A 26,939-nucleotide genomic window follows, 5' to 3' on the forward strand; every position below is an offset into this window, starting at 1 on the left:
ACGAATTGAAAAGAGGCAGTTAGTGACACACTAGTAAGAGGAAGAGAGTAGAGGAAGGGAGAGAGCCAAAGATAGGGACAATGGTAGCTAGAACTTTCTTATCTTACCGATTTTTCGCTGCGGCTCGCTTCGAGGAACGCTCGATTCGGTTGTGTAAATTAGAGCGTGGAATTGTCTCGTTTACCAAACGCTTCGTTTTCTTCGGCGATTCCCGCAACTGTTTCGCATCCACGTTGCGTTCCTCGTTCAGGCTCCTCTTGAACTTTTCGATTAGGCCCTCGCAGGATAGATTCGATTCAGGTTCCCAGGTGTCCTCCTTGGCTCCGAAGCCCTTCCAGCGTATGCGATAGAGAACACCGTGCTCATCATCATGGACTGAGTCCAATATGCGTTCCACTGCCCACTCTTTATCCGGATCGGTGGATACAGTCTTGCTGCTCGGCTTTCGGCCGCGCACGCCCTTTGCCGCAGCCGTCGACTTCTTGCCAGCTCCGGCGCTCTTCTTGCTGTTCTGGAAATGAACTCTGAAAGTCAATGACATAAACATAAAGCATGGCCCAAGCATAAATGTTACTTTTTTGTGATATTCCTCGATCAGGTCGTCGCAATTCAGCTCGGCCTCCGGCTCCCAGCTGTCGTCCTCCTTGCCGTAACCTTTCCATCGCACTAAGAAGAACGACTCGCCGTTCTTCGACTTGTGGCCCACAATCGCCTCCACCTGTAATGCAAACGAATATAATAGTTCGCCTATTGGCAAGTATTGTAACCGTGTGCAAACCTCGAATTCCCTATCAACATTTTCACCATCACCATCATCATTATCGACGTTGGCATTGTCATCATTATTGTCATCTAATACGGCTTTGTTTGACGATTTTTTGTTTTTATTCTTGTCAGCAGCCGCTGCCTGCAGCGCTGCTTTGCCCTTTGATTTGGGCGTCTTCTTTTGCTTCTTTCGGGGCGGTCCACTTGAGCTGGACGCCTTGCTGCCATTCAATGGCAGATCATCGCTTCCATCCGTGTCGCTGTCGTTGATGGTGATCTTTGTGGATGCCACGGACGCCCGTTGTTTTTTTGAGCCAGTTTCCTGCTTATCGTTGACAATTTCGGAGTCATCACCGCTTGAACTGTTGGCTCCATTTTTCCCGTTTTCATCACTGTCGGAGCATGCGGCTGATTTCTTTTTGCTTATTTCCGAGAGCTCTGCTAATTTTTTTTTTCCCAGCTTAACCATTGCTCGCGTTGTTTTCCTTGCTTTGCGATGTCGTAAAAACAAATGTTTGCACTTTTTGCCGCGAAAAAAAAAAAAACAATTATTTATATATCCACCGTCGCGACTGAGGCGACTGTACACTAGGGGTGAGATAACTAGCCATATACTCTTGACGATATTCCCAGCCGATATACGGTATTCATATATGCATACATATGCAACATAAAGATATTCATAGCTACAAGATAATTAAACTAAAATGTTTAAGTGAAATAATCTGCTTGCACTAAATTATAAAAATATAAATTTAAAAATATCGTCGAAGTTGCAACCATCGATAGCTAAGAACGGCTGTTGGTACTTTTTTTTTCATATTACTACACTGCACCTGTGCCTTTCATCGATAACGATACCTCTCAATATATCGTTCGGCACGTGTTGCCGCTGAGCCCGAAACACAAACACATTTCTCCTTTATTGTTTTGTCTTAATTAAAGTTGATATGGTTCAAGTTGACAACACTCCGGCAGGTGGAGAAACTGGCCCACGTCTCAGCAAGCCAAAATCATCTGATAACGGAAACGTAAACACAAAAACGGATTGGACTCAGTTCAAGTTGGATAAAAAGCAGCTCAAATTGCAGCGCAAACGCAGCCGTGAAACCTTCGAAATCACCCAGAAGGTGAAGCAACTCTATGAACTGCTTAAATGGTAAGTATCCCGCCTCAGATTCCAACAGAGACACTCACATATGGACATTGATATTACAATTGCCATTGCAGTCGTCGCTCCAAAGATAAACACCTATTGGTAGAGCAAATGTATAAAATACTGAATATCGACAACATGATTGTAAAGGTAGTCGTGGCTCACGATTCCTCCCGAGTGATTCAGTGCATGCTGAAGCATGCGACACCAGAATTGCGTGAGGAGTTGTCTTCAAAATTAATACCGCACGCCCCGGAGCTGTGCCAGTCAAAATATGCACACTTTTGTGTCAATCGAATGCTAAAGTACGGTTCGCCAAATACCAAGAAGCTTTTGGTTAATGCCATGTATGGTAATATGGTCCGTCTATGTGGTCATAAAATCGCTGGCAAGATCGTGGATTACATATACTTGAATGGGGATTCAAAAGAGCGTCGCTATATGCGCCAAGAATTCTATGGCGATCTATATAAATCGGTTAAGGATGACAAGGTGAAGTGCCTGAAAGACTCATTTAAGAGTTCACCTGATATGAAAGCCTCCATAATTAACGCTGTAAAAGCCAATCTGGATCATATTGCCAATAAGGAGCTACTTGATAACTCTTTGGTGCACGCCGTTTTGCTCGAGTACATACAGGTCATCGACAAGGAGAAAATGGAGGAGACTGTCACCCCTTTGGCTGCTTATATACCGCATATGTTAAGCACTAAGGATGGCGCCGAGGCGGCGATTTTATGTTTCTACAACTCTACTTCGAAAACTCGTCGAGTAAGTCAAAGGTGCACTACGAACGAATCTGATTCACTTATATATATCATCTCATTCCCATCTCTTAGGCCATCATAAAAAAAATCAAGGAACATTTGCTAAAGATCTCCATGCACGAGCATGGCCATACCTTTCTGATCGCTTTGCTAAACACCTTAGATGACACGAAGGCGGCCAAGAAGTCTATTTTTGATCCCTTGTATGGTGAACTGAAAACTTTGGTGTCGAATAACTACGGACGTCGTGTTGTCCAGTGGATGGTGGCCCCTGGAGATACTTCCTGTTTCCATCCCAGCTTCATTGAGACCATCGAATTGGGCTTGAAGTTCGGCAAGAAGGACAAAGCAACGCGTCGTCAAGAGATCTTGGATCAGGTGGAAGCTCCTATTTCGGTAGCTATTGCAGAGGATCCTGCTTTCTGGCTGTCTAACAATCACATTGGACTCGTCACTGCCAATATACTGAAGCATCGTAAGCTCCTCATATCATCCCCTGAATATTTTCAAAAACAATTCTCTCTCTACCTTTCTTCTTAGTTACTGGCGAGCATTATGAGAAAGCCGTCGCAGCTTTGGCTCCGGTGATCGCTGATGTCAATTGGCGTATTTCCGAGGAGTCCGCTGAGGGCGATTCGCTGAAGAAGAAGCCGCACGATGTGGAGACTTACATATCCAATGCAATTGATGAGCGCAAGAAAAAAAATGAATTGAAATCTGCGCTGATTAGTTCGGATGAGGAGTCCGAAGCCGAGGAGGAGGAGAATGCCAACAACGAGGAGACGATGAAGGATGTGGACGAAACTGAGATTGATAACAAGGATAAAGGCAAAAACAATGAGGTGGCGGGCACTCCAGCCAAAAAGCCGAAAATGGCAGAGAACTTGGACGCTGAAAAAGAGACTTTGACAGTCAAAAAGGAGACTCCGGCCAAGGAAGAGCAGTTATTGCCAACTGTGATAGGAATTGAGGATGCTGGCATGCATCATGTAATAAAGAAGATCCTTCGTAGCGACCTAAAGCGCGAGTCAACTCCATTTGGCAACCAGTTGTTCAATCATCTTAATACCGATGTGGTAATTTGATATTCATTCGAATTTTATGTAATCATTCAAATGCTAAATTATTTGTTATTTCATTTACTTTAGCTTAAATTCTGGCTGGGTATTAATCGTGCTTGTTTCATTCTCGTCAAGCTTGTGGAGAGTTCGCCGGATTTGCTCAACAAATGTCGCATTTTGTTGAAGGAGGATAATCTGTCACAAATTCTCGAGAATGCTCAATCAGCAGGAGCTAAATTGTTGGTGAAAAAATTAAAGGAATAGATAGATATATGATAATATATTCAATGGAATAATTTTAGTCGATGATATGATAACATATTCAATGAAGTAATTTTAGTCGATGATAACAACTATTAAATAAAATATTTTATATATATATATCGTGTGATATGACGTATTGGTATTAGAGAAATCGACCGCTCGTACTATTCGAGTGAGTTGGCATTTTAATCGCCATTTAAGGACCCGGTTGCTGTTCAGTGAGAGGGCAGAGGTTTGCAATGATATCGTTAAGTCGAGCAGTAAAGCAACCAGAAATTAAGAAAACGGACTTGGCTCGAGACTGTTGAGAGTTATGAAAGACGAGAATAATAGCGCTAGGGATGTCCACATTTGAATAATACATGGAAAATTCATATTAGGAAAGAAACGCATGTTCAAGACTATCTAAAAAATCTGTAGTCAGAATTTCTCGTTAGAAAAATCGCATTTGTTTATATTAAAGGTTATAAGCAACACATTTTGTATGGTGGAAAGTTGAAGTTTACATAAAAAAATGAAAAATGGCATTCTTTAGAAACATTTTATATGGAATTTTTAATAAGTATTAAGACAGGAATTTTTTCTGTATTTGGATGTGGTTGGTTCTCTTCTAGATCCATTATATATTTGGTTAATAAAACTTAATGCTTAGAAGTTTCGTTCTTGGCAGAGATGAACGATATTTATATATTGTCTTATTTATTAAAGCAGAGGAAAGACCTAACAATTTGAATGAGAATTTAAGAGATTTTTGGGGCAATACAAATGAAAATACTTTATAAGCGTGTATTTTCATTCAAGCGTTTTAATTTCGTTTGATTTGTAATCAGTTAATTCCGTGTCCTCTACATGTTATCCGTTGATTTGGTCTATGATTTTCGTAAAATGATGTGCAGGCCGGAGTCGGTGTCCACAATGTCCGATAATTGTCCCACCTTCAAGGCGAAAGCGGCCTTCTCGAACGGGGCCTGCATTTGACCTATATAAGGATTCGAAAGGGTTAAGAAAGTGATTCGTTGAAATGGAAGCTCATTCCAGACTAACCTCGTCCGAATTTTCCCAGGTCACCGCCTCGCCTGGCAGAGCTGCAATCGGAATAGGAACGTGCTAGTTCCTCAAATGTCGCCTCATTGTTAACAATTTTATTGCGATAGATTTCGAGCAGCATTTGGGCCTCTTCTTTGGTGCGTGTGATGTTCTCTTCGCGCCAGGAGCTGGGCCGTCGACTGCCCTTGTGTTTGACCAGCAAATGGAGGCATTGCACCTCGTTGGGGGCATCACCGGTGGCGCCATTTCCCCCAGACTTTTTCGCCGGTTCGGTTGGTTGGTGCCATTGGGACTCTTTTGTGTGCACGTTGAGATAGTAGCTCATACCTGAAGAGCACATATATATTTGCACATTGAAAAGCAAAAAATTACCGGTTGCAAATGGAGTTTCGTAGGAATTTTTAGTTTTGGTTTGTCCTTACCAGTTGAGCGGCTAGTGCGTTTTTCCCAACCTTCGGGTAACTGTTCAGTTTCTGGCATCCTGTTGTTTTTTATATGTCCTAGATTCTTCGGAATAAATAATATCTCTCAGCTTATGACAACTTAAAATGCTCCGAGGGATAAACAGCAAATGCGATAAGGTATCGTAAGCGATAACACTGGCGATAACCACCCTCAAAACCCTTGCGGCGATATTTCACAAGTCCGTAAGGGAGGATGCATTGTTGACCGTAAATGATGACCGTAAATTATACATATATAATTCCAAAAAGCTAATTTTTCAATTTATTTCATTAGTTTTTAAGTAATTATTTCTTTTATCGATATGCGACCATTTCTACTATCGAACTTAAAAGAAACTGTTAGATTGCCGTGATGAAATGTTAAATGGATTCTGTATTTTGTGTGGCATTTTATTGTTAGTTAACTGTGGTCACACTGTTCGCAGAGTGCAGTCACACTGGAAGCTCAGTTTATAAATTCAGCAAACATCAAAAACTCGAACGCCAAAGAAATCTAATTTAAAGATTGTGAATGATATTGTTTTTTGTTTTGTATTTTTTTCACCACAGCCACATAGTTAACGATACACGCGATAGTGCATTCAAAGCAAAGCCATTGCCGCTTCGCAAATACCAATTGAAAACTTACTCCAACCAGAAAACGAATAGTGTGTGTGTCTTTATGTATATATGCGTGTGTCAGTGTCTGCGGACAAACCGAAGAAGTGACGTTTACAGCAAATAAAAGTCGGTCTCGTCAAAATTTGAAGTGAAATTAAATAAAAGCTCGCCATCGTCGTCGTCCAGCTAATTACAACTCTTTCATGGCAGTTTAATGCACGTCTGATTGGAACGACGACGTCGCTTCGCTCGTCGTCTTGGCCTGAAAAATTCGCCATCTTCGCTTAGAATACCAATAAGAAGCAATAACGGTGAGTGCTGAAGCAGGTGTGTTTACTATTTACACTCACATACATAGATAGTGTGTATACCTACACACCGATAAATATATTATTTATACATATGTGTGTCTGTGTCTATCAAACATCATCAAATAGCAACAAATAAAAAAACTTTCTAGTTGTACTTCGTGTTTGCTCTCTATACAGATGTATATACATATATTTCTTTTGTTTGCCCCTTTAACATTATTGGATTGCCTGTTTATTATAGCCCTATATTATTATCAAATGACAATAGCAACAACAACAAGTGCCAGCAGCCAACGGTCATTCCAATTGGAGAAAATTCTCTGCCTTTCGTTTACACTTTCGTATGCCCATTTCCTACCACATCAGCTGCTTTGTTGTCTTGTTGTTGTAACCTTGTATCTTCCAATTCAAACTTCACAGCGTCTGCTGCTGCTCTCTTGCTCTCTCGCTCTATCTTTCTCTGTGCGCAGCGTTACCACCTTGCATGGGTGTCTGCACATACACATGCACACATTCATACAAACATATGCACATACATATATGCATATGTATTCACCACACACCCATGCCCACATTTATACGCCTCGCGTGCGTTTTGATATAATTCTGTTTATTTATTTATGTTCATGCTTCACATACAGCACGACCAGCAAATATATGAACAACTGTATATGTACGTATGTATGTCTATGCATAATTTTTTAGAAGTTGTTCAGCCTTTTGAGTGTGCCGTCTATATACATATGTATGTATGTATGCTGTATTTCAATAAGTACATATGTACATACATTTCGTTACTGTGTGTGTGTGGGTGTATTGTTTTAATTTTTATTAATTTTTGTTGTATTGTTAAAGCTGCTTTTTGAAGTATTTTGACCTTCTCCAAAAGCCGCGAAAATATGTTAAAAATGATTTGCACTTGAAAAGTGAGCCACGTCCATTTATCTGCGTGTATAAAATGATACGTACATACATACATACATATGTATTTAAACTGTCATTTGTTAGTGCTTAGCTGAAAAAGTAACAAGGGACTTAAAAAAAAATATCATACCTAGTATATACTATGTCTGTTTGTATAAATGTTCATAATTTCCTTCACTCTGTCGTTCCAGTGTCCATTGCAAAAAAAAACCGTTATGTAAAGTAAGCAACAATACAAAACAACAACAAAAGGCAGAAAAAAGCATAACAATAGGCGGCAACACCTACCCTCAGCTCCCTGTTGACGCTTGTTTTCAATCACTTTCAAAATGTTGTTTACAGTTTCGACTTCTGGCAACACTTGCAATTCAGCACATTTATACTAAGCATGCATGTATATACGCATGTATGGGTTTGGGCAATCGCAACAGTCAGATGAACGAGCATAAATGTATGCAATCAAATGCACAGGTGTAATTTGTGTGTATATACATATATATATATATATGTATGGGTGTGTATGTATGTCACACATATTTCAATACGTGCCGGTATTTTGGGAGTTTACTTTTGATGAATTGCACTTCTCAAGCTATTTCCAGTTTTTTTTTTTTTTTTTTTTTTTCTGTGCGTTTTCGTCGTTTCTATCTTTGCTATATTGTTGTCGTTGTCGTAACACCGTTACAATTTTTTCTTTTTGTTGGCCTCATTTCAATGATCAATTTTGTTGTTATTTCTGTACATTTTATGGCGAAAGCTCTTCCCTCTCAGTCAACGCTGATGTTGAGACACATGTGTGTGTCAAGCGGGAGGAAAGAGACAGAGAGATCGAGTGCGGGACCTGTGCGGCTCATTTCCTAATTGCTTTTGCTGTTGATTCAGCTGGTTTTCGCACGCATGTATGTGTGTGTGTGTGTGTGTGTTTTTTTTGCAAGTTTACATTAGTTTTTAGTGTTTTTTTTTTTTTTTTTTGCTCAGAAATTAGTCTAAGCCTTGTTTATGCATTGTCCATGGCTCAAAGTGCCGCCCCCATTAAAATGATTAATACAAACAATATATACGCACAGTTGCTATCTCACTCTACCACTCTCTCCCTTTTTCTCACTGGAAGCGATAAAACATGATTGTATACAAATAGAATTGGAGAAGCGCGTGCTTCTGCTCTAGTGCCAGATGATTAAGCGATCGCTGCAAGCGTGTCTGTCGCTTGTCTCTGCATCTGCCTTCATTCTATACGCTATCAATTTCCAATTGTTGCACACAGACACACGTACTCGTACATACACACACGCTTGCTTGAAGTAATCGAAGCGTGTGCGTGTGTGTATGTGCACCGTAATGACTCTTACCCTTTCAATTTCCTATCAAATTCTATATAGCCACAACGATAGCCAACTCATTAGCCGAAAACAATTTGGAACGATTTCATTTCGATTGTTATTGTTGTTGTATCGAGTGCTTTTGTGCATTACGTTTGCCCAAACATCAACGTAATTATCAGTTACGTAAAAATATCCTGGCGTTGCCACTTTGCATGAAAATAGCTGAAAATCTCGAATAACAGTTACAGTTATGAAGCACAGACGATTTTTTGGGGCTTGGCTGCGGTTCATTGTAAAGGATGTGGTGAGGGCGATGGGTGTCAGGTGCGGCAAAAGGAAATTATGCTAATGTGTGTCTGCCTCATGCCATCGGGTCAGGTGGGGCGTGGTCTTGGTAAACGAGAGCTAAGCTGACGTCGCAACCAGCCAACCCCCTGCAACTCTTAGTTTGTATTTAATTAGGTTAAAACACTTAAAAATGTACATAAGTGAGACGCCCCCAGGCAGGATTAGAATTTCACAAATATCTGTCTCATTCTCGCTTTAACTTTCCAGTTATATATTGTCATTAAATATGCCAAGTTGCAAATTGAAGAACCTGATATGCAAAATGTCAATGCCACAAAAATGCAATATTCATCTCAAATTTTGGTTGTTTAAATTGTAAGCCAAATAAAATAAATGGTATCGCACTTTGAGATGCCCTGTTTGAATGCTAGAATTGATAAGCTTTGTTGTTTAACTACATTTAATATAATACAAAATTTATTTTATTATTTTGTACATTTATTTTTTATTTTTATTTAAAGAATTTTCATTTATTAAAAATATGTAGTTGGATAAAACTTCGTAACTAATCATTAAAAAGTAATAACCATTTATTTATAGCATTTTTTTTTTTCATTCATTTCAAGTTTGCTTACAATAAATCGAGGTATTTTGATTTTGCTCATATAAACAAATTTCACAAAATAAAATAAAAGTTGCCTTAAATAAACAATTTAAAAAAAATGTTAATACATATAAAAAAAAAAGTTCATTATTAATAACTTTTGGTAAGTTTGATTATAAAACAAAGTAAAGACTTTTCATTTATTTTCAAATTTAAAAAACTAAAATTTAGTTAGAAAACTCTTTGCTAATCATCAACAAAGCATTCGCATTTAGTTACGCTCACTTTCGCAACTTATATACCCTACATGTCATACGTGAGTTATATCAATTTGAACACATAAAACAAAAGAAAAAAGTCGTTTTTTTTTTTTTTTTCGAAGCCGTGGCCGCTGCGGGCGCTGCTGCTGCGGCTGCTGTTGCCGCCAGCAGGTTTCTGACTAATTCCCACACAAGCCGCATGGCCCGTTACCCGTTCGCCCAGCGTCTTTGCCTACTCGACTGGGTGACGATGGCGAAAGAGTGGCAATGCGGAGGGAGAATGAGGGATGTGGAGAGCAAAGAGTGGAGACATATTTAGACAGAGTCAGCAAAGAAATAAAATGCAATTTGTATAAACAATAAAAGCAATAATGTCTGGCCAATATAGTGACAAAAGCTGTTTCCATCTCTAGCTAAATAGAAGCCGCCCTCTGCCTCGCTCTCTCTTTCTATATCTCCGCGTGTGTGTGGGTGTGTCTAATTTTGTCTAACGGTTTACGAATGCTTTTATGCATGTATTTCTGGGCTGGCTCGAGTGGCCACTTGAAAACGCATCCAAAATGAATTCAAGACGGCATTTTTTTTTTATTTATTTCTTGGCCGCTGCACACACACACACACACCCGCTCACACACACACACACACTTGCATGTGTATTTTATGAATGAATCAGAGTGGAAATAAGTATGCAAGTGCATGCACTACACGCGCGCACACACATGCACAACTATGTGCGTGTGTGTGCGCAAAATGTTGCCACTTGGTTGAAAAGTCGTACAAAAAATAATAAAGTATACATACATACATATATAAATAAATATATACGTACATATGTGTGCATATACACCACATAGCCGCGCATTTTTTTTTTCAGTTTATGCATCCACGACAATTAAATACACACATGCATATGTACATATATGAATATACACTTGCCAACAAACTACAGTAACGTATGCAGGCAGTTAATTATTGTCTACAATTTGATGGTGCTGTTAATTAGCAACTATTCATAGCAATTCTCACATACACACTCACACACGCACGTGCATATATGTGTATGCACGCTTTGCGCTTTGTCCACACATTAGCTTTTTTACAAATTAACAGCACTTAGCCTAAACGTATGCAGCACACTTTGCTGCTTGTCACAGTGGCGTCCAAAATAATTGTCTGGCTAGCAAATTAAAGCTGTAAATAGCTAAATAAATAGCTAAAAGTCTTAGCCAAGCAGAATTGGTTGACTAAACATTGAATGGTGTTTGATGTGTTATTTATGACCCTTTTTTTTCTTTACTAAGATCGTATAATCATCTTATTCTATCGCATGAAAGCATTATCACAAACGAATTTAAATTGAAATTAAGTTGCTAGCGAAATGGGGTCCAGTTATAAACAGCGCACTCGACCATTGCCCCAGTTCGTTGATATCTCTTTAATAACAACAGTATATATATATATATTATATTACCTATACATATATATTTATGTAATGATTATAAAGATAGGCCAGTCCAATCGATTGCCAGCAAATCCCGGTGTTTTTTTTTTTTTTTGGTTTTGTTTAATTTCCAATCTGAGCCATATAAAAGCCAATCTAATCGAAATTTCAGCTAATCATTGGTGTTTATTGGCTAAAAGCTCAAAACAAAAAAATGCCACTCAATAATTTCTATAAATATTTCAATTGACCGTATGTATATTTAATGCCCGATTATATCCCGTATTTATCAGATTAGTTGACAAACACCTTTGAAAACAATCAATCAAAAAAAAAGTTGTGAGTGTTGACAGTTATCTAAATTAAACTAGTTTCTGGTGCGCCTGTATTGGTGTTCTGTTATTAAACATTATCTTGCCGATGTTATCGCAAAGTTAACATTCTGTTATAATTGTTTAACAACACAAAATACATGAATGTTAAGTGTCAATTAATTTTAATAGCCGTTGAAAATATCCATAAGTAAATTTTATATATGTAAAATATATTATTTAAAATTGCAAAAAAAGAGAAACTAATAATAATTAGTCAATAAGCCAAGGTTAAGGAATCGATGAACCAAAGCGAAAACTGATTAGCTGTTAGCTCAAAGCTGTTAATGAAAATCAAATGTTAATTGAAGCCTCGAAAACAAAATCATGTTTTGTGTCTATAACTAAATATATATAAATGTATCTATGTACAGCTAGCTACACGATATTCGTAGATATATAGCAAAAATATTCTTTTCTTGCCCTTTTATTTGTGTCATTTTTGCGCTCTCTCTCTCTAATAATATTCAGAAGTAGTAAAAAAAAAAAACCATTTATATATCTATATAAAAAAAAAGAAAAAAAAAACAGTCTTAAACCATATTTATATAAAAAATTAAAAACTGGAACTTTGAAACCCTGCTCACTGCCCTGTTGTGGTCATCACATTGATCAGGCCTGGGAATACCTCGGCTTGTATGGGCCCATAGTCCACGCGCTCCCCATCGATGGTAAGGATGCCATGGGAGCCGGAAGGCTCAATGCGAAACGCTCGCACCGGCATTACCTGTATGTGTGGATCCTGCTCCATGGGCAGATGGGTGCCATTGTGCATGCCCAGCAGAAAGTTGAGCAGCTGAGAGCGTCCGACACCGGCTCGTATGATCACCAGGTAGATGAGGCCATCGTTGAGCCGCGACTCGGGCGCAAAGTAGCAATCGGAGGCCAGGTGGGTGGTATAGGCCGCATGCACCATCACAAACTCGCCCTCCTCGTGCAGCCAGCCGTCGGCGGCAGATAGCGGCATCTGTAGTCCGGGTATTTTGCTCACCGGCACCAGCTGATTGAACTCGGCATTGGCTGCCTCGATCCGCTGGCTCACGTTCAGCCGGCTGCGGTTGGAGCGCGAGCTATGGCCCCCAATCGAATAGTAGGCCGTGCGCCTCGACACCGCCGAATGCCAGCTATCCGCATTCTGGCGATAGATGGAACGATCCAGGGACAAGGCGTCGGCAAACTGATCCAGATCGGACTGATTGTCGCCGCGCAGCTGCACATCCTCGTCGTCGGGCAGGTCCTTGAATTCGCTGAAGGCTGCGGGCTGGGGATCAGCCTGGCTGTTGGCCTGCTCCTGAGGTGTTTCTGTCGTGGACAGAGCAGCGGCAGGAGCTGTTGCTGGCGCTGCTGCTGGCGCTGCTGCCGGCTGCTCTGTGGAGCTCTTTGCCGGCAGATAGTAGAGTTTACCCCGATAGCAGCGCAGCGTGATGAGCCGCCGAATGGCCCAAAGGGTGAAGCGCTGAGCGCCAATCGAGCGCAGTCTTTCGCTCTCAATGTCGATGTCGGCAATGAGGCCCCAGCCGATGGAGAGGAACGAGTACATCACATAGTGTCTGTCGCGGTGGGTGAGCTCGACGCGCACCACATCCATGGGCGTAGCGCGGCCGGCCACACAGATCAGCGTCGCATGGAGGATGGGCTTCGGCTCGTACGGTTCGTTGCAATGATGAGCGATGCTTTTGGCCAGGCCGTTGCCGGAGCCGCAGGGTATGATGCCCAGGGGCAGCTCACGGCAGGCGCGACGCCAGTCCATGCGGCCCATCAGGCCGTTGAGCACCTCGTAGAAGAGGCCGTCGCCGGAGGCGACAACGATGCCCGAATATCGTTCCATTAGATCCTTGCGCGCGCGCACAAACTCCTGAGCATAGTTGGGATGGGTTGTGATCTGCAGATCGTACTGGACCTCCGCTTCGCGCAGCAGTGGGGCCACCTGCTTCTGGAACAGTTCGCGTCCCTTGCCCGATCCCGACTTGGGATTCAGCAAAATGAGCAGCTTCTTGCCCGCCGCCCGAGCCACTTGACCCGCGGCGCCAGTGCGCTGCTTGTGCTCCCGTATGGTGCGATGCCAGAGCCGAGCGGTGGCCAGATTCTCGGCATAGTCGTCGCTGGTGCGAAAGCGTAGGATGCGCAGCGTCTGCACTCGCCGCAGCGGCTTCTCCTTCTTCAGATACGCATAGATGTAGAGGTAGGCGCTGTTGTCGGCCTCCTTTCCCTGCTGCTCGCCCGCTGCTGCTGTTCCCTCGGCTTCTGGGTGCTGGTGCTGCTCCTGCTGCTGATTTCTTGTGCTTTTGCACGAGGTGAGGCCACCTCGGGCTCGCTTCTTCAGACGCTGGCCACAGCTGGAGCCGATGATGTCGTCGATGCGTATCAGCTGCTCATTGATGTGATCGTTCTGTGCCGTCTCCCGACGCAGATAGACGCCCTCTGGACAGAGCTTGACCACAATTTTGATGTTTTGCTTGCGTCGCCGATTCTCCACATAGAAAATGCCAATTAGCTCATCCGTTGCGGCCTCAGCTGCCTCAGCTGCCTCAGTTGCCTCAACTGCCCCATTCACCTCGGCCTCTACCTCAGCCGCTTCCGCGTGCATCGGCTTCAGCTGCGATTCCGCCTCCGCCTCCGACTCTTGTCGCTCGGCTCGCTGTATTGGATTGGCTGTCATGGCCGCCAAACGCCTCCAAACTTTTGCTTTCGGTCACCTGCTGAATGGCACATGCAACAACAGCAATCAAGAGAGGTATTATTAGAGGTGGACAGCCAAATACCCTAGGAATAGAAGCTATGCTAATATGAGGTTATATATTAAGACTGATCTACCTTTGGGAAAGGAAATGAATATGAACAACAGTGTTGCCAAATCCGCTTTTTTACCGTCAAATCTGGCCTTTTTGAAAACCCAATTGTGGGCAGCGGAAATTCTGGATTTTTTAAAGAATAATTTGCTTTATTTCCGATTCCGATTTTTTATTTACTGAGCAAATTTTCGTATTCTGTAGGGATAATTCGTATGTAGAATGAAGTTTTATTCATAGTTCAGTAGTTCAATTTTTAATGAACGAACCAAGTGGTATTAAAAGGGAACTAAACTAAAATATGATTTATAGTTAATTCAGTAAATGAAACGTAGACCTTAGAGCTCATAAAGCAATATAAAAGAATAGCGTGTAGTGCCAGAATTCATGTGTTAAAGGTCGCTGACAAATTTTCAAATAGTGAAAAATTTTGATTCGATTTCGTACATACATATATATTTTTCGAGCAAACAAAAATAGTATCGTTCAACAGCTTTTTTTTGCTATCAACAGTTGGCAACACTGACTCAATAATGATCCATATTAAGGAAAATCTGTAAAGCTATATATGCATATCTAAATGGAGATCTATATTGATCTAGATATCAATACAAATAGAAATAGAGAAAATTGAGTGATCTATATGAAGATCAATTATGAACAATATAGAGAATGATCTATGAACAGATCATCTATATCTACATATCTGTATATCTGTACCTTTACAAATAGAAATGGAATGATCTATATGATCTCTATATCTATCTTGATCTATGCAAATGTGCGAAATACAACTTTAGCTCACGTTCAAATTTCTAAATGTCTCTAAATAGTTGAGATCCAGAATATTAAGATCTTAAGCTTTGGCTAAGACTTCAAATGTTTGTTTATATCCGCGTGCCCTGGGAGAGCTATCTAAAAATACTGTGTGCTATGCATATGTTTATGTATGTATGTACTTGATTTACCTCTAAATCAGCTCAATTATTTGATAAAACTCGTAATCTTTGGAACGGCTATTATCAGTTTCGTGGAAATGACTGGAGTAACCCATAAATAATGAAAGACCAAAAAAAAAAAAAAGCCTGACGCTTTAGCAACAGTTGCCTTGCGATTGATGCATTTCTAATTAGTGTTATAAAAAAAAAAAACCTACTACATCGTATATACCTACATATATGTCATTTGCATGTGCTTGTAATGCCCCATTGCTGCCGTTGTAGGGTATTACAAGCAGAAGAGAAAGATAGAGAGAGAGAGAGAGAGAGAGAGAGAGAGAGTGAGGGAATGAGGGGGAGAGATATATGGCTTTGGGCCTGCTTTGTTTGGCTTTTGCCTTTGTCTTCACTTACTTAATTTTTACCAGTTTTAACTGTTGTTGTTGTTGTTGTTGCCGAACTTTTGTTTTATTGTTACAAATTTATTTTGTATTTTTCTTCAATTTTGTTGTTGTTTGTTATTTGTTTTTTTGTTTTTTGTTTTGTTTTTTTTTTTGTCAGTCGCCGTTCGCTCCTGTGCGCTCGACTCCACGTATCTTCGCGTACTGAGCGAACTAACCTCATTTATCGCATGGAACGAATGAGCTGGGGAGATTGGCGCTGTGCGATTTGATTTCACTTGTCTCGGACCCACACACACACACACACATACACGTATACCTGCACACTTGCATACCTGCATGTGTGTGTGTGTGTGTGTTTAGTGTTTCGAAATCTAATCAACACGTATCGTCGTATCGTGTCGTATCGATGTATGTATTATGTCTGGTTCATAACTGTATTGTCGTACATGTGTGTAATGGCCGTTATAAATATATATATATATATATATATATATATATATATATATATTAGTCGTCCTCTCTCTCTCTCTCTCTCTCTTTGAATGCGCTCCAAGTTTGATGGCATTGAACCGCATTTGCTAACTGACTTCGACTTTGAATTTGTTGTTGTTGTTGTTGTTTTCTATTTGTATTTCCATTTTCTTCGCAAATGCAATTTATATTTGAGGCAATTCCGTTCGCTCATAACCCCTGCCACTTGGCCCACACACACACACACACATACACACACACATACACACACACGGACACGCAATAATTTATTACCGTGTTTGCCGACACACAGACATCTTAAACATTATCATCGTGTTGCATTTATTGTTTGGGTCTCGTTTTGTTGTTGTTTTTTTGTTGTTTTTTGTGTTTGCAAATTTCAATGTTGGTTCGCTATTTCCACTTGGCTGCACTTGCGGAAGTGTTTAAATTTTTGATTAATCTAAACATGACAAGTTTTGAGGCGTTTTAGATTAAATAAAATAGGTAGCCGCAAGAAAGAGGTCAAGGCTCAAACGGCAGCTACCCTGGAAAATATAGCAAAGGCAAATTGATAAAAGACGAGGGGTAAAGGCAGTTGCTTAAGAGCATGAGAAGCGCAGAGTAGGGCGATATTTGCCTGAAGATGTTGCCATTGCAAAGAAAATGTTGAATGAGCTCTTTTATATACATATATGTATATGCATATGTAATATAAGAATATATACTAATACTCTTTAATTAGATATACACAACTAATAGATAATTTATCTATCCTAATCTCACATATTCTACTCTCAATTTTGATGTCTTTGTAAAAGTGTCAAGCGAATGTACATATACTCCCTGGTTATAACAGTTTTCTTTTCTTTATCCTGTTATACACAACTAATGGATAATTTATCTATCCTAATCTCACATATTCTACTCTCAATTTTGATGTATTTGTAAGAATGTCAAGCGAATGCACATATGTTCCCTGGTTATAACAGTTTTCTTTTCATTATTCTGTTATACACAACTAATGGATAATTTATCTATCGTAATCTCACATATTCTACTCTCAATTTCGATGTATTTGTAAAAGTGTCAAGCGAATGCACATATATTCCCTGGTTATAACAGTTTTCTTTTCATTATTCTGTTATACCCCAACTGTGCATATGAACTACAGGGTATAGCAACGCTCTGGCTGATCCCTAGGCAGCTATATAGCTCCCCCACTCATCGGCTGACCGTGGGTGTAAGCGCGACTCGTGTGGGTGGCATACGAGCGACTGTTATACTGTTATATTGTTATACCATGCATGTGCATTGCCTGTGCGAGATGTCTTGTCCGCATGCTCGATCATATGGCATATCGGCGTGCTCAAATGTACATGCGCGACATGCACTTACGTAATGCCATCTCTCGTTGTTGTTGTTGTTGTTGTTGCTTTTATTATAAACGTACATATAGTTTAGTTAATTTTTGTACTTGTAAATCGATATCTAAATTCATAAAAAAATTCCTTTTATTTTTTGTTTTCTGCTTTTGCTTTGTTCATTGCATGGCGATAAGAAACGCCGCTTGTTGCTCCATTATTCTAACTAGATAAATACGTTAATTACGAATCGGCATGGAGAGACTTGCAATAGAGGTGGCTCTAGTGTGTGATTCAGAAATTCCTACCATGCCCGATGATGCCAGCCCCAACACCCAGATGGGATCAGGTGGGGATCGAGCGGAGGGCATGCGATAAAGGCTATAGCAATTTCTCACCTACTTTTTTAATGGGGGGCCAGCGTCGAACAGGTGCTCCACATAGCTTATCGGCCGAATGTTTGTTTTAAGGGACTCTCTCTCTCTCTCTCTCTCTCTCTCTCTCTCCCTCTCTCCCTCTCTCCCTCTCTAGCCTGTTCCAAGCACACTTATTTGATAAGCGAAATTCTAAGCTGATAAGAGCTTAAACGCAATGGCTTTCAAACTGGGGATACATACATACATATATGCGAGGGTAGTTTAAAAGGAGTTTGGGTGAATGTGAAAACTTGAATTAGGATAAAAGTAAATTTAAATTTGATTGATCATGCTATATAAAAGCTTTTATTAAACTGATCTAGTTTTAATCAAGAGCTTAATTATTAGATATGTGTATTTTAATTATTTATTATATTCTTATTTATTTATTAATAAATCCTTCAATCCGCAAATCTGCATAATCTGTATAATACTGGTTGATGATCTGAAAAGAGTTCCATAATTTTAGGTACTCTTATTGCTATAACTTATAAATATCTTACAGTATATACATACATATGCATGCCTATATGTATATAGATTAGACACGACTATAATAAGCGTATCTATATATATAAATATGCTATATAGAATTGCTCTTGTGCTGTCTATGCGAATTTCCGAATTTCCTGAATATTCCTGAATTCCCTGAATATTCACATGACTGTTATATTAGATATAGTATTTTTTTTTTAGTGAACCTATCGTCTAAATCTTTAGAATTTATATGATTAGGATAACAACGACTACATGCTTTAGATTAAAATTCTTCAGCTTTAAAAGAGGCAACAGTTCTACGGAGAGAAATGCGAATTTCTGATCAGACGGACGCATAGTACGTATATTGAGCCATAATAAAGATACAAAATAATAAAGATAGATCAAATACAACAATAATAATCATATAATGTAATAAATAAAGTTTGTATAATATATGGATAATATAAAATAAGATCTGATATTCTCTCTGTAACTCGTAAAGAATATATAATTAATAAAGATTTATGAAATACCATAATAATAATAGTATAAAGTAAAAAACAATGTATACATACATATATAATATATGATATAAAATGACATATGAATATTTTCTCTATATAATATAATATAATACATATATGATATTCCCTCTTCAACCTGTGAACGAGTATAAAATCCAACTCCAAATATATGTGTTAAGAGGAGTGGAATTCGCAGCTTTAACTTTCTGGATGCATAGCAGTTGTAGCACATGTCATATATCTAATATACATATTATCTGTTTAAATATCGTGGTTATATAATTCGCAGCTTGATTCGCGCTTATCTGGCCCCAGTACGGCCATTGGCAATGCGGTCAGGGACGAGGCACGAGACGCGTGCGCCCTACGATCGTCCACCCGTTCCACCCGTGCTCCACACGACGAGCCGAGTGCATCCGTTCGGCTGAAATATTTAGATAATGTTATATGTATGCATATATATGTGTGTATGTGCGTATGTATGTATGTATGTGTATATACAGTTGTTGATAGTAGGGACTGGCCCAGACTGGTTTTTCTGTTTTGTTTTGATCCATTTCTTTTTTGGGGCCGCACGACTTATAAACAATACAAATACAAACATTAAACGAAATGTGAGTGCGAGTGTGTGTGTGTGAGTGTGAATGTGGCTCACATACTGTCTTGGCTTCCCCATCGCAGAGTCAGTTGTGCTTGACGTCTGTCAGTCTGGTGTTTCGATAAGTCTTTGCGCACTTAAGTTGTCAATTCCATTGAGTTCGAGCATGAGCACCGTTAAGACCCGAAAAGGCGAATGATAACACCCGCCCACAATTACGACTATCATTATTAATTATTAATTATGAATTATCCCATTGCTATCGATTGCAGTGCGAAGCGAGAGACGCGACGATGAGCTGAGCTGAGCTGGGCCTAGCTATGCATTCAGAGAGCTATCGTTGAGATCAGCCCGCGGGAATAACTGCTCAAGCGCCATCAGCAACAACAGCAACAACAGCAACAACAACAACAGAAACTTTGAGAAACCAAAACATCAACATAAGTAGAGTGAAAGAGAGAGAGAGAGAGAGAGAGACAAATAGAGAGCACACAAGCACATCTTCGATACGAGTCGGTTGTGTCAGACCCGTCATATAGAGATGACACTGACCGCAACGGCAACGCCACCGGAGAGCAACAAGAAAATGGAAGTGAATGCCCCAGGAGACGAGAATCTGCCCACATCTGAAATGGATCTGCTGGCCAAGCTGGAGGCGGCCAACAAGCTAATCGAGAGCGATGCCAAAAGTCTCAATTCGTTGCACTCAACGCACAGTCGCAAGAACTCGGACACGAGCCAGATCAGCCTGACATCAAGTAAGTAAGACTCGAATCTCAGTACACTCTCTATGTGTGTCAGCTGTTGTATTGATGTACATATGTATGTGTGTTTGTAATGTGGCTTTCGATCATTTTTACAGGCGGCAATTCGGTCGCCGAGGAGGACATCTGGACGACATGGGCCTCCATTCTGAACGACTGGGATGGGGCGCTGAAGCGCAAGAATCCGTGCGTGCGCGAACTGGTGCGCCGTGGTATTCCGCATCATTTTCGTGCCATCGTGTGGCAGCAGCTGAGCGGCGCGGCCGACGCCGATAAGAAACAGTATGCGGAGTACATAAAGGCGACGTCGGCGTGCGAGAAGGTGATTCGACGTGATATAGCGCGCACCTATCCGGAGGTGGACTTCTTCAAGGAGAAGGACGGACCCGGCCAGGAGGCCCTGTTCAATGTGATCAAAGCGTATTCGCTGCACGATCGTGAGGTCGGCTACTGTCAGGGCTCTGGCTTCATTGTCGGCCTGCTGCTGATGCAGATGCCCGAGGAGGAGGCGTTCGCTGTTCTGGTGCAGATCATGCAGCAGCATCGCATGCGGCACATGTTCAAGCCATCGATGTCCGAGCTGGGCCTGTGCATGTACCAGCTGGAGAATCTGGTGCAGGAGCAGATACCCGATATGCACCTACATTTCCAGCTGCAGGGCTTCCAGACGACCATGTACGCGTCCAGCTGGTTCCTCACACTGTACACGACCACACTGAACGTGAACCTCAGCTGCCGCATTATGGACGTCTTCCTCAGCGAGGGCATGGAGTTCATTTTCAAGGTGGCGCTGGCCCTGCTGCTCACCGGCAAGGAGGCGCTGCTGTCCCTCGACATGGAGGCCATGCTGAAGTTCTTCCAGAAGGAGCTGCCCGGCCGCGTCGAGGCCGATCCGGAGGGCTTCTTCAACTTGGCCTATGCGCAGAAGCTGAACACGAAGCGCATGAAGAAAATGGAGAAAGAGTATCAAGACTTGAAGAAAAAGGAGCAGGAGGAGATGGTCGAGCTGCGGCGGCTGCGCCGCGAGAATTGTCTGCTCAAGCAGCGCAACGAGCTGCTCGAGGCCGAGAGTGCCGAGCTGGCCGATCGTCTGGTGCGCGGCCAAGTCTCACGTGCCGAAGAGGAGGAGACGAGGTACTTGAACTTCACACTCCATCTCTCTTTCTCTCTCACCCTTCTGATGTAACTAATCTTTTGTCCATTGCTTAGCTACGCCATTCAAACGGAACTGATGCAGCTGCGACGCTCCTATCTGGAGGTCTCGCATCAGCTGGAGAATGCCAACGAGGAGGTGCGCGGCCTCAGCCTGCGGCTACAGGAGAACGTAAGTGTTGTACAAGAGCGCAACGCATTTAACACTATTCTCGATTGTTTTGTAACTAAAAACGTGCAGAAAACTGAAGAAAATGTGAAGAGAAAATAGTGCTAAACTGAATTATCAGAATTATCGTGCTAAATCTCTAGATATACGTTTGTTAATCATTTCTGTCTTTCTTTTTCCATTCTGTTTATTTCTTGTGGTTGTGGTGCTTATAAAACATGCATATATATATATATATCAAACAAATATGTCAAAATCAAAAATAACTAAAAACTACAAATGGTAATCCGAATGCTTAAAAAAAAAATTTAAAAAATTCCATGAAATTTGCTGCCAACGTCGAGCAGAACGTTTCGATCGATAGCGTAAGTATCTCAGCTTGCCAAAATGTATATACAGACAGGTGTATATATGTACATACATATATGCACATGTCGTGCTTGGGCCTCCATGCCAAAATATGGGCATTACGTAGCATTACTTTGCATGTTTGTTATCATTCCCATGTTTCTTTTGATAAGTAATTAGATCTTGACTAACGATTCATTCGCTCACGTGCGTAGATAATACAACACAAAATAACACAGTTAACATCATGTGCTCATGTATTCTAAGTAGATTAAGCCTAATCAGATCTAGAGCTATCGCTATCGATATGTCATCGATCGATTCTCCGATAGCTTTCAAGCTGTCGCATGCTTGCAAACATTGATGCGCGCCCTTTGTGAGAGTTTTGCTAAAGCCAGACTTTTCGCCATTTAGAATAACTCGCGGCAGTCGTCCATTGACGAGCTGTGCATGAAGGAGGAGGCGTTGAAGCAGCGCGACGAGATGGTCTCCTGTTTGCTCGAGGAGCTGGTCAAGGTGCGGCAGGGCTCGGCGGAGAGCGAGGATCAGATACGAACGCTCAAGTCGAAGATCGAGGAGCTCGAGGAGGATAAGAAGACGCTGCGCGAAACAACGCCCGACAATTCGGTGGCCCATCTGCAGGACGAGTTGATAGCGAGCAAGTTGCGCGAGGCGGAGGCCTCGCTATCCCTCAAGGATCTCAAGCAGCGGGTGCAGGAGCTGAGCAGCCAATGGCAGCGCCAGCTGGCCGAGAATCAGCGCAACGAGCATAGCGCCGCCTCCGTGGACTCCACACCCAAAAAGCTGTTGACCAACTTTTTCGACAACTCCAAGTCGACGGAGCACACGCAGAAGCTCGAGGAGGAGCTGATGACGACGCGCATACGTGAAATGGAAACGCTCACCGAGCTGAAGGAGCTGCGCCTGAAGGTCATGGAGCTGGAGACTCAGGTGCAGGTTTCCACAAATCAGCTGCGGCGTCAGGACGAGGAGCAGAAGAAGCTCAAGGAGGAGCTCGAGCTGGCTGTCACACGCGAAAAGGAACTGGCCAACAAGGCGCGCGAGCAGCAGCACAGGTGCGTTCCATTGCGGTAAATCAGGTTATTCAGTTAGTAACTTGTGGACTTTCTATAGATACTCGGATCTGGAATCTCGCATGAAGGATGAGCTCATGAATGTCAAAATCAAGTTCACCGAACAGAGCCAAACGGTCGCCGAACTGAAGCAGGAGATTTCACGACTGGAGACAAAGGTGAGTCCATGAAATTTAGCGTAGCTCTGCCCTCGAGATTAACGAGATTCGCATCGCTTTCAGAATTCGGAAATGCTGGCCGAGGGTGAGCTGCGCGCCAATCTCGATGATTCGGATAAAGTGCGCGACCTGCAGGACAGGTTGGCTGACATGAAGGCGGAGGTGTGTATTGGCGATGGGTCCAGCAAAGCTATTTACTTGGATACCATTTGCTGTTTATTTTCGGTTTCGGGCCTCTAATATTCTGCGCACCCACAAAAACCCATCCAAAAATGCCAATTAAAAGCGCCAAGCAACAGCTGCACTCACACACACACATACACTAATAATCACACATGCACACACACATACACTCACATATGCACTTTGAGCGCCTACGCAAAGGCCAATCAATTGGCGCTGCATTGGCCAGCAGCTAAACACTAAAGACAAGCAGAGAGAAAGAAAAAAAAAAAAAAAAAGAACACCATTCAGGACTGTGTTTCCGCTCATGCTAATTGCTTATCAACCCATAAGCTTTGGTGTGGCATTCGCTTTTATATTTTGTATACGTGCGTTTTACTTTCATTTTTGTGTTTGTAATTTTCAAAGATATCTTTTGAGTTTCTGGTACTTTGGTACAGCTGAAGATATTAATATCGTATGTTTCTCATTTAAATCTCTTTCTCATATCATAAAAAAAAAAAACAAATATATATCGCACGCAACGCAATGCTGCGTCTCTAGTATCCAACGCCAATAACCAGCCCCGACACTGAGCCGTGGAAATGGATAAGCTAAGCTAATCGAATATATATAAAGTGCTAACCAAAACTAAAACTAAAACAAATATTCAGCAAAGCATCGTCGTCAAATACCAAAAAAGCATCTACTCCCACATTCCAGTTAAAACCCAAATCGACTTCAACAGCTTAACAGCAAACGACCAAATGTGCAAATCAGGTGTCTATACATATAACTCTGTTGAAGAACGAACTCATTATCCCAATCCTAGATTAGCATTAGTATTCTGTATAGCTACGATCTAAGCGCCTGTTAGATCATAGACTTTGTTGTCGATTGTTTGGTATTTGCATCATGTTCATATTCCGAAATTTGTATAACAATTTGGCATGTATTTAGCGTTACCTCTGCATCTGCCTGCTCTCTATCCCTATATAATATATGAACATATTTCTATATACATATATACTTTTATTACCGAGCAAAGCATGCGCTCTTTGATTTCATATTATTTAACGGGAATTGGTCTAATTGCATGCTATACATATATATTATTATTGTTTATAAGAAAATTTTACTATTTATTCTGAGAGCTCGCATCATATTTATTCAAAACCATTTTATATGTTATTAAGTAAAAACTGTACTATAATTATAATAAAGAAAATCTCGCATTTTTATGCACTATCATTTGTAATACATCTATACATATATATATATGCCCGCCCTGCGTGCTGTAGACACTTTAGCCACGTTTCACTATATCACATTGCTATCATTTAGTACTGCTTGTTTTTTCCTGCCAATATCGTAAAGTAGCAAAGCTCTGCGCTTAGCAAAGACACAAACCAACAAACAAAAATATCGTTTAATATTTGCATGTGTGAAAATGAAATTAATTTTAAATATATTTTTGCATTTATGAAAATTTTTTCATTTTCATTGTTTTTCATTTGATTCAAATTTGATTTATTTGTAAATTTTTTGTCTTTGAGAAACTTGTGTATATAAATAATATATAAATAATTTGTAGTTGGTATTTGATAGAGCTCTGTACTTGGCTTGCTTAATGATTAAGTACGCACACTAACACAGATATACACACATACATACACACACTACTACTACTACTACTACTACTACTAGTATTAGTACTAGTAAAATACGTATACGTAATGCACGCTCAATCCAAATATATAATTCATCAATGCAATCGTAACTAACTTGGCCAACATCATTTCCTGCTGCAGTTGACCGCACTGAAAAGTCGTGGCAAATTTCCAGGCCACAAGCTGCGCAGCGCCTCCATACAATCCATCGAATCAACCGAGATCGACTTCAGTGACCTCAACATGGTGCGACGCGGGAGCACGGAGCTATCCACATAATATATAAAGCCGTTGGCGTCTTACACAGTGCGGATAGCGATTATATTTACATATATGCATATACATATATATATATATATATGATGATGGCTATATGGATCACTCTATATACATATATATATACACACATATGTATATACATATTATTGGCTGATGTATGCATGTGGAATACATAGAGACTATGTAATTTCTGTCACAAGGTCGCAGCTGTGGTGCGTCGATTGTCAATAAAATATATATGATTAGTAAAAATTCAATGAAAAAACAAAACAAAAAAAGAATGAAAAAAAAAAAAAAAAACACAAATACTATTTATAAAATATGTTTTAAACAATTATTATTAATATTATGATTATTGCTTTCCAATTTTATTGTATGTATTTATATAAGGAATTTTCGCTGTTATGTTAAAAACGAAAAGTAATATTTATTTATTGATATGTATAGTTTTTTTTTTTATATATATTTTTTGTCACAGTATATATAAATATTTAAATATATATTTTTTAATATATATACATATTTATATGCACACATTATTATAAAGCAAATGATGGATTTTATGTAACCTACACTTTTAATGTAAGTTTTAAATTGAGAGAAAAGAAGAAGAAAAAATCACAAAAAAAAAAAAAAACAAACAAACAAACGAAAAAATTATGTGAGTTTTAACCGAGTTTAGAACGAAATAGTTTTTTATTTGTATTTTATATTGTTTACCTCTTAAAGCCTATATACGTGTAGAATGATATTGCTGATATTTTGTAAACACACATACACTAACACACACACACACACACACATGTCTAAAACGAATTTGTAACTCCTCATCGTGTAGTAAAATAAGTTTGACATAATACCTATTTTATCAATAATATCAAATGTTTGCACACACAAAAAAACAATACAAGAAATACAATAGAAATACCCATTGTAATTCTATTCTAAAATTATATAGCAAGCATAATACCCAAACAATTTATAGATCAACTTTTACGATAACGAAGTGCGAAAATCATCCCAAGAAAGTTTTTAATAATGTTCAAACATGTAACAAGCGTTGCCAAAATGTTATTTCAAACAAAAAAAAAAAAAACAAAAAAACGAAAAAAAAAAGATAAAAACCCTTAACTATTTCAAATAGTACGAACCAGAACCTCGAGATCTGCAATGAATTGCAAGACTCCAATAACTTACGATATTCCAAATACGATATTCGGTTAATGCCCTTTAACGAAGTAGTCGATATGATATATACGAGCACACACACACAAACAGAGACACACACACACACATAATCAATAGCTATATCTATGCTATGAATATATATTGATATTGATTTATGTATAAAGCGCATCAATTACTTACGTACAGCTGCAATGGAAATGGATCTGCGATCCATAGACTTTTGCCAGCATGTCAAACTTAAACTAGAAGAAGCAAAAAACAACAAGAGAAATGCACTTGCAATTGCAATTGCAGAAACAAAATTCAGCAAATTTTATGAATATGTG

The 26,939-nt window shown here is 40.2% G+C and overlaps 5 protein-coding genes and 1 long non-coding RNA gene across 11 annotated transcripts in view; 3 read left to right on the plus strand and 3 right to left on the minus strand.

The window, feature by feature from the left end:
* Positions 1–1,403, minus strand: part of LOC115565129 (uncharacterized) — a 31,488-nt gene extending 30,085 nt beyond the window's left edge. Inside the window, exons 1-3 of one of the 2 annotated variants that reach the window (XM_089263218.1) lie at positions 779–1,403; positions 575–718; positions 108–511 (exon numbers count right to left, since the gene is read on the minus strand). In XM_089263218.1, coding sequence (XP_089119344.1) covers positions 108–511; positions 575–718; positions 779–1,234 — 1,004 coding nt within the window. In that variant the 5' untranslated portion in view covers positions 1,235–1,403. The remainder of the gene's footprint in view (positions 1–107; positions 512–574; positions 719–778) is intronic. The other variant, XM_030390128.2, reaches the window with a different exon arrangement.
* Positions 1,404–1,631: 228 nt separating this feature from the next.
* peng (Pumilio and CPL domain-containing protein penguin) lies at positions 1,632–4,829 on the plus strand. Its single transcript, XM_030390126.2, has 5 exons — positions 1,632–1,924; positions 1,996–2,692; positions 2,761–3,163; positions 3,229–3,764; positions 3,837–4,829. Exons 1-5 carry the CDS (start codon positions 1,716–1,718, stop codon positions 4,011–4,013), a joined length of 2,022 nt encoding a protein of 673 aa, XP_030245986.1. The 5' UTR covers positions 1,632–1,715; the 3' UTR covers positions 4,014–4,829.
* dod ((peptidyl-prolyl cis/trans isomerase) NIMA-interacting 1 dodo) lies at positions 4,696–5,665 on the minus strand. Its single transcript, XM_030390130.2, has 3 exons — positions 5,483–5,665; positions 5,058–5,387; positions 4,696–4,992 (listed from the first exon to the last, which is right to left on the minus strand). Exons 1-3 carry the CDS (start codon positions 5,538–5,540, stop codon positions 4,883–4,885), a joined length of 498 nt encoding a protein of 165 aa, XP_030245990.1. The 5' UTR covers positions 5,541–5,665; the 3' UTR covers positions 4,696–4,882.
* A 252-nt stretch (positions 5,666–5,917) lies between these two features.
* On the plus strand, positions 5,918–26,549 carry Evi5 (ecotropic viral integration site 5). Of its 5 annotated transcripts, XR_016197282.1 has the most exons (10): positions 5,918–6,451; positions 19,913–20,387; positions 20,492–21,527; positions 21,603–21,717; positions 22,062–22,079; positions 22,477–23,138; positions 23,197–23,314; positions 23,378–23,476; positions 24,041–24,256; positions 25,288–26,549. XR_016197282.1 is itself a non-coding variant. In XM_089263215.1 (9 exons), exons 2-9 carry the CDS (start codon positions 20,171–20,173, stop codon positions 25,423–25,425), a joined length of 2,403 nt encoding a protein of 800 aa, XP_089119341.1. In that variant the 5' UTR covers positions 5,918–6,451; positions 19,913–20,170; the 3' UTR covers positions 25,426–26,549. The 5 variants fall into 5 exon arrangements, 3 of the variants coding, with proteins under 3 accessions (XP_089119341.1, XP_089119342.1, XP_089119343.1); XR_016197283.1 differs by lacking the exon at positions 22,062–22,079; XM_089263215.1 differs by lacking the exon at positions 24,041–24,256.
* The window catches only part of LOC149090650 (uncharacterized), a 169,760-nt gene continuing 153,280 nt past the window's right edge, over positions 10,460–26,939 (plus strand). The window contains exon 1 of the long non-coding RNA XR_016197284.1: positions 10,460–10,486. This is a non-coding gene — a long non-coding RNA (uncharacterized LOC149090650). The remainder of the gene's footprint in view (positions 10,487–26,939) is intronic.
* Positions 11,840–16,188, minus strand: Sk1 (Sphingosine kinase 1). Its single transcript, XM_030390370.2, has 2 exons — positions 15,787–16,188; positions 11,840–14,344 (listed from the first exon to the last, which is right to left on the minus strand). Exon 2 carries the CDS (start codon positions 14,302–14,304, stop codon positions 12,229–12,231), a length of 2,076 nt encoding a protein of 691 aa, XP_030246230.1. The 5' UTR covers positions 14,305–14,344; positions 15,787–16,188; the 3' UTR covers positions 11,840–12,228.

The sequence above is a fragment of the Drosophila navojoa genome, chromosome X, assembly GCF_054131105.1.
Source record: "Drosophila navojoa isolate 15081-1374.11 chromosome X, UAZ_NAV_1.0, whole genome shotgun sequence".
NCBI classification, from domain to species: domain Eukaryota; kingdom Metazoa; phylum Arthropoda; class Insecta; order Diptera; family Drosophilidae; genus Drosophila; species Drosophila navojoa.

Excerpts from the sequence above, each read along its gene's own strand:
- Evi5 (XM_089263215.1), top strand. The coding sequence starts at position 20,171 with ATGACACTGACCGCAACGGCAACGCCACCGGAGAGCAACAAGAAAATG. Across the intron at positions 21,528-21,602 it reads GCCGAAGAGGAGGAGACGAG|CTACGCCATTCAAACGGAAC; the intron begins GTACTTGAACTT and ends TCCATTGCTTAG. Across the intron at positions 23,139-23,196 it reads GCGCGCGAGCAGCAGCACAG|ATACTCGGATCTGGAATCTC; the intron begins GTGCGTTCCATT and ends GACTTTCTATAG.
- Sk1 (XM_030390370.2), bottom strand. The coding sequence starts at position 14,304 with ATGACAGCCAATCCAATACAGCGAGCCGAGCGACAAGAGTCGGAGGCG.
- peng (XM_030390126.2), top strand. The coding sequence starts at position 1,716 with ATGGTTCAAGTTGACAACACTCCGGCAGGTGGAGAAACTGGCCCACGT. Across the intron at positions 1,925-1,995 it reads CTCTATGAACTGCTTAAATG|TCGTCGCTCCAAAGATAAAC; the intron begins GTAAGTATCCCG and ends TTGCCATTGCAG. Across the intron at positions 3,164-3,228 it reads TGCCAATATACTGAAGCATC|TTACTGGCGAGCATTATGAG; the intron begins GTAAGCTCCTCA and ends CTTTCTTCTTAG.
- dod (XM_030390130.2), bottom strand. The coding sequence starts at position 5,540 with ATGCCAGAAACTGAACAGTTACCCGAAGGTTGGGAAAAACGCACTAGC. Across the intron at positions 5,388-5,482 it reads ACGCACTAGCCGCTCAACTG|GTATGAGCTACTATCTCAAC; the intron begins GTAAGGACAAAC and ends TGTGCTCTTCAG. Across the intron at positions 4,993-5,057 it reads CCTGGGAAAATTCGGACGAG|GTCAAATGCAGGCCCCGTTC; the intron begins GTTAGTCTGGAA and ends ATCCTTATATAG.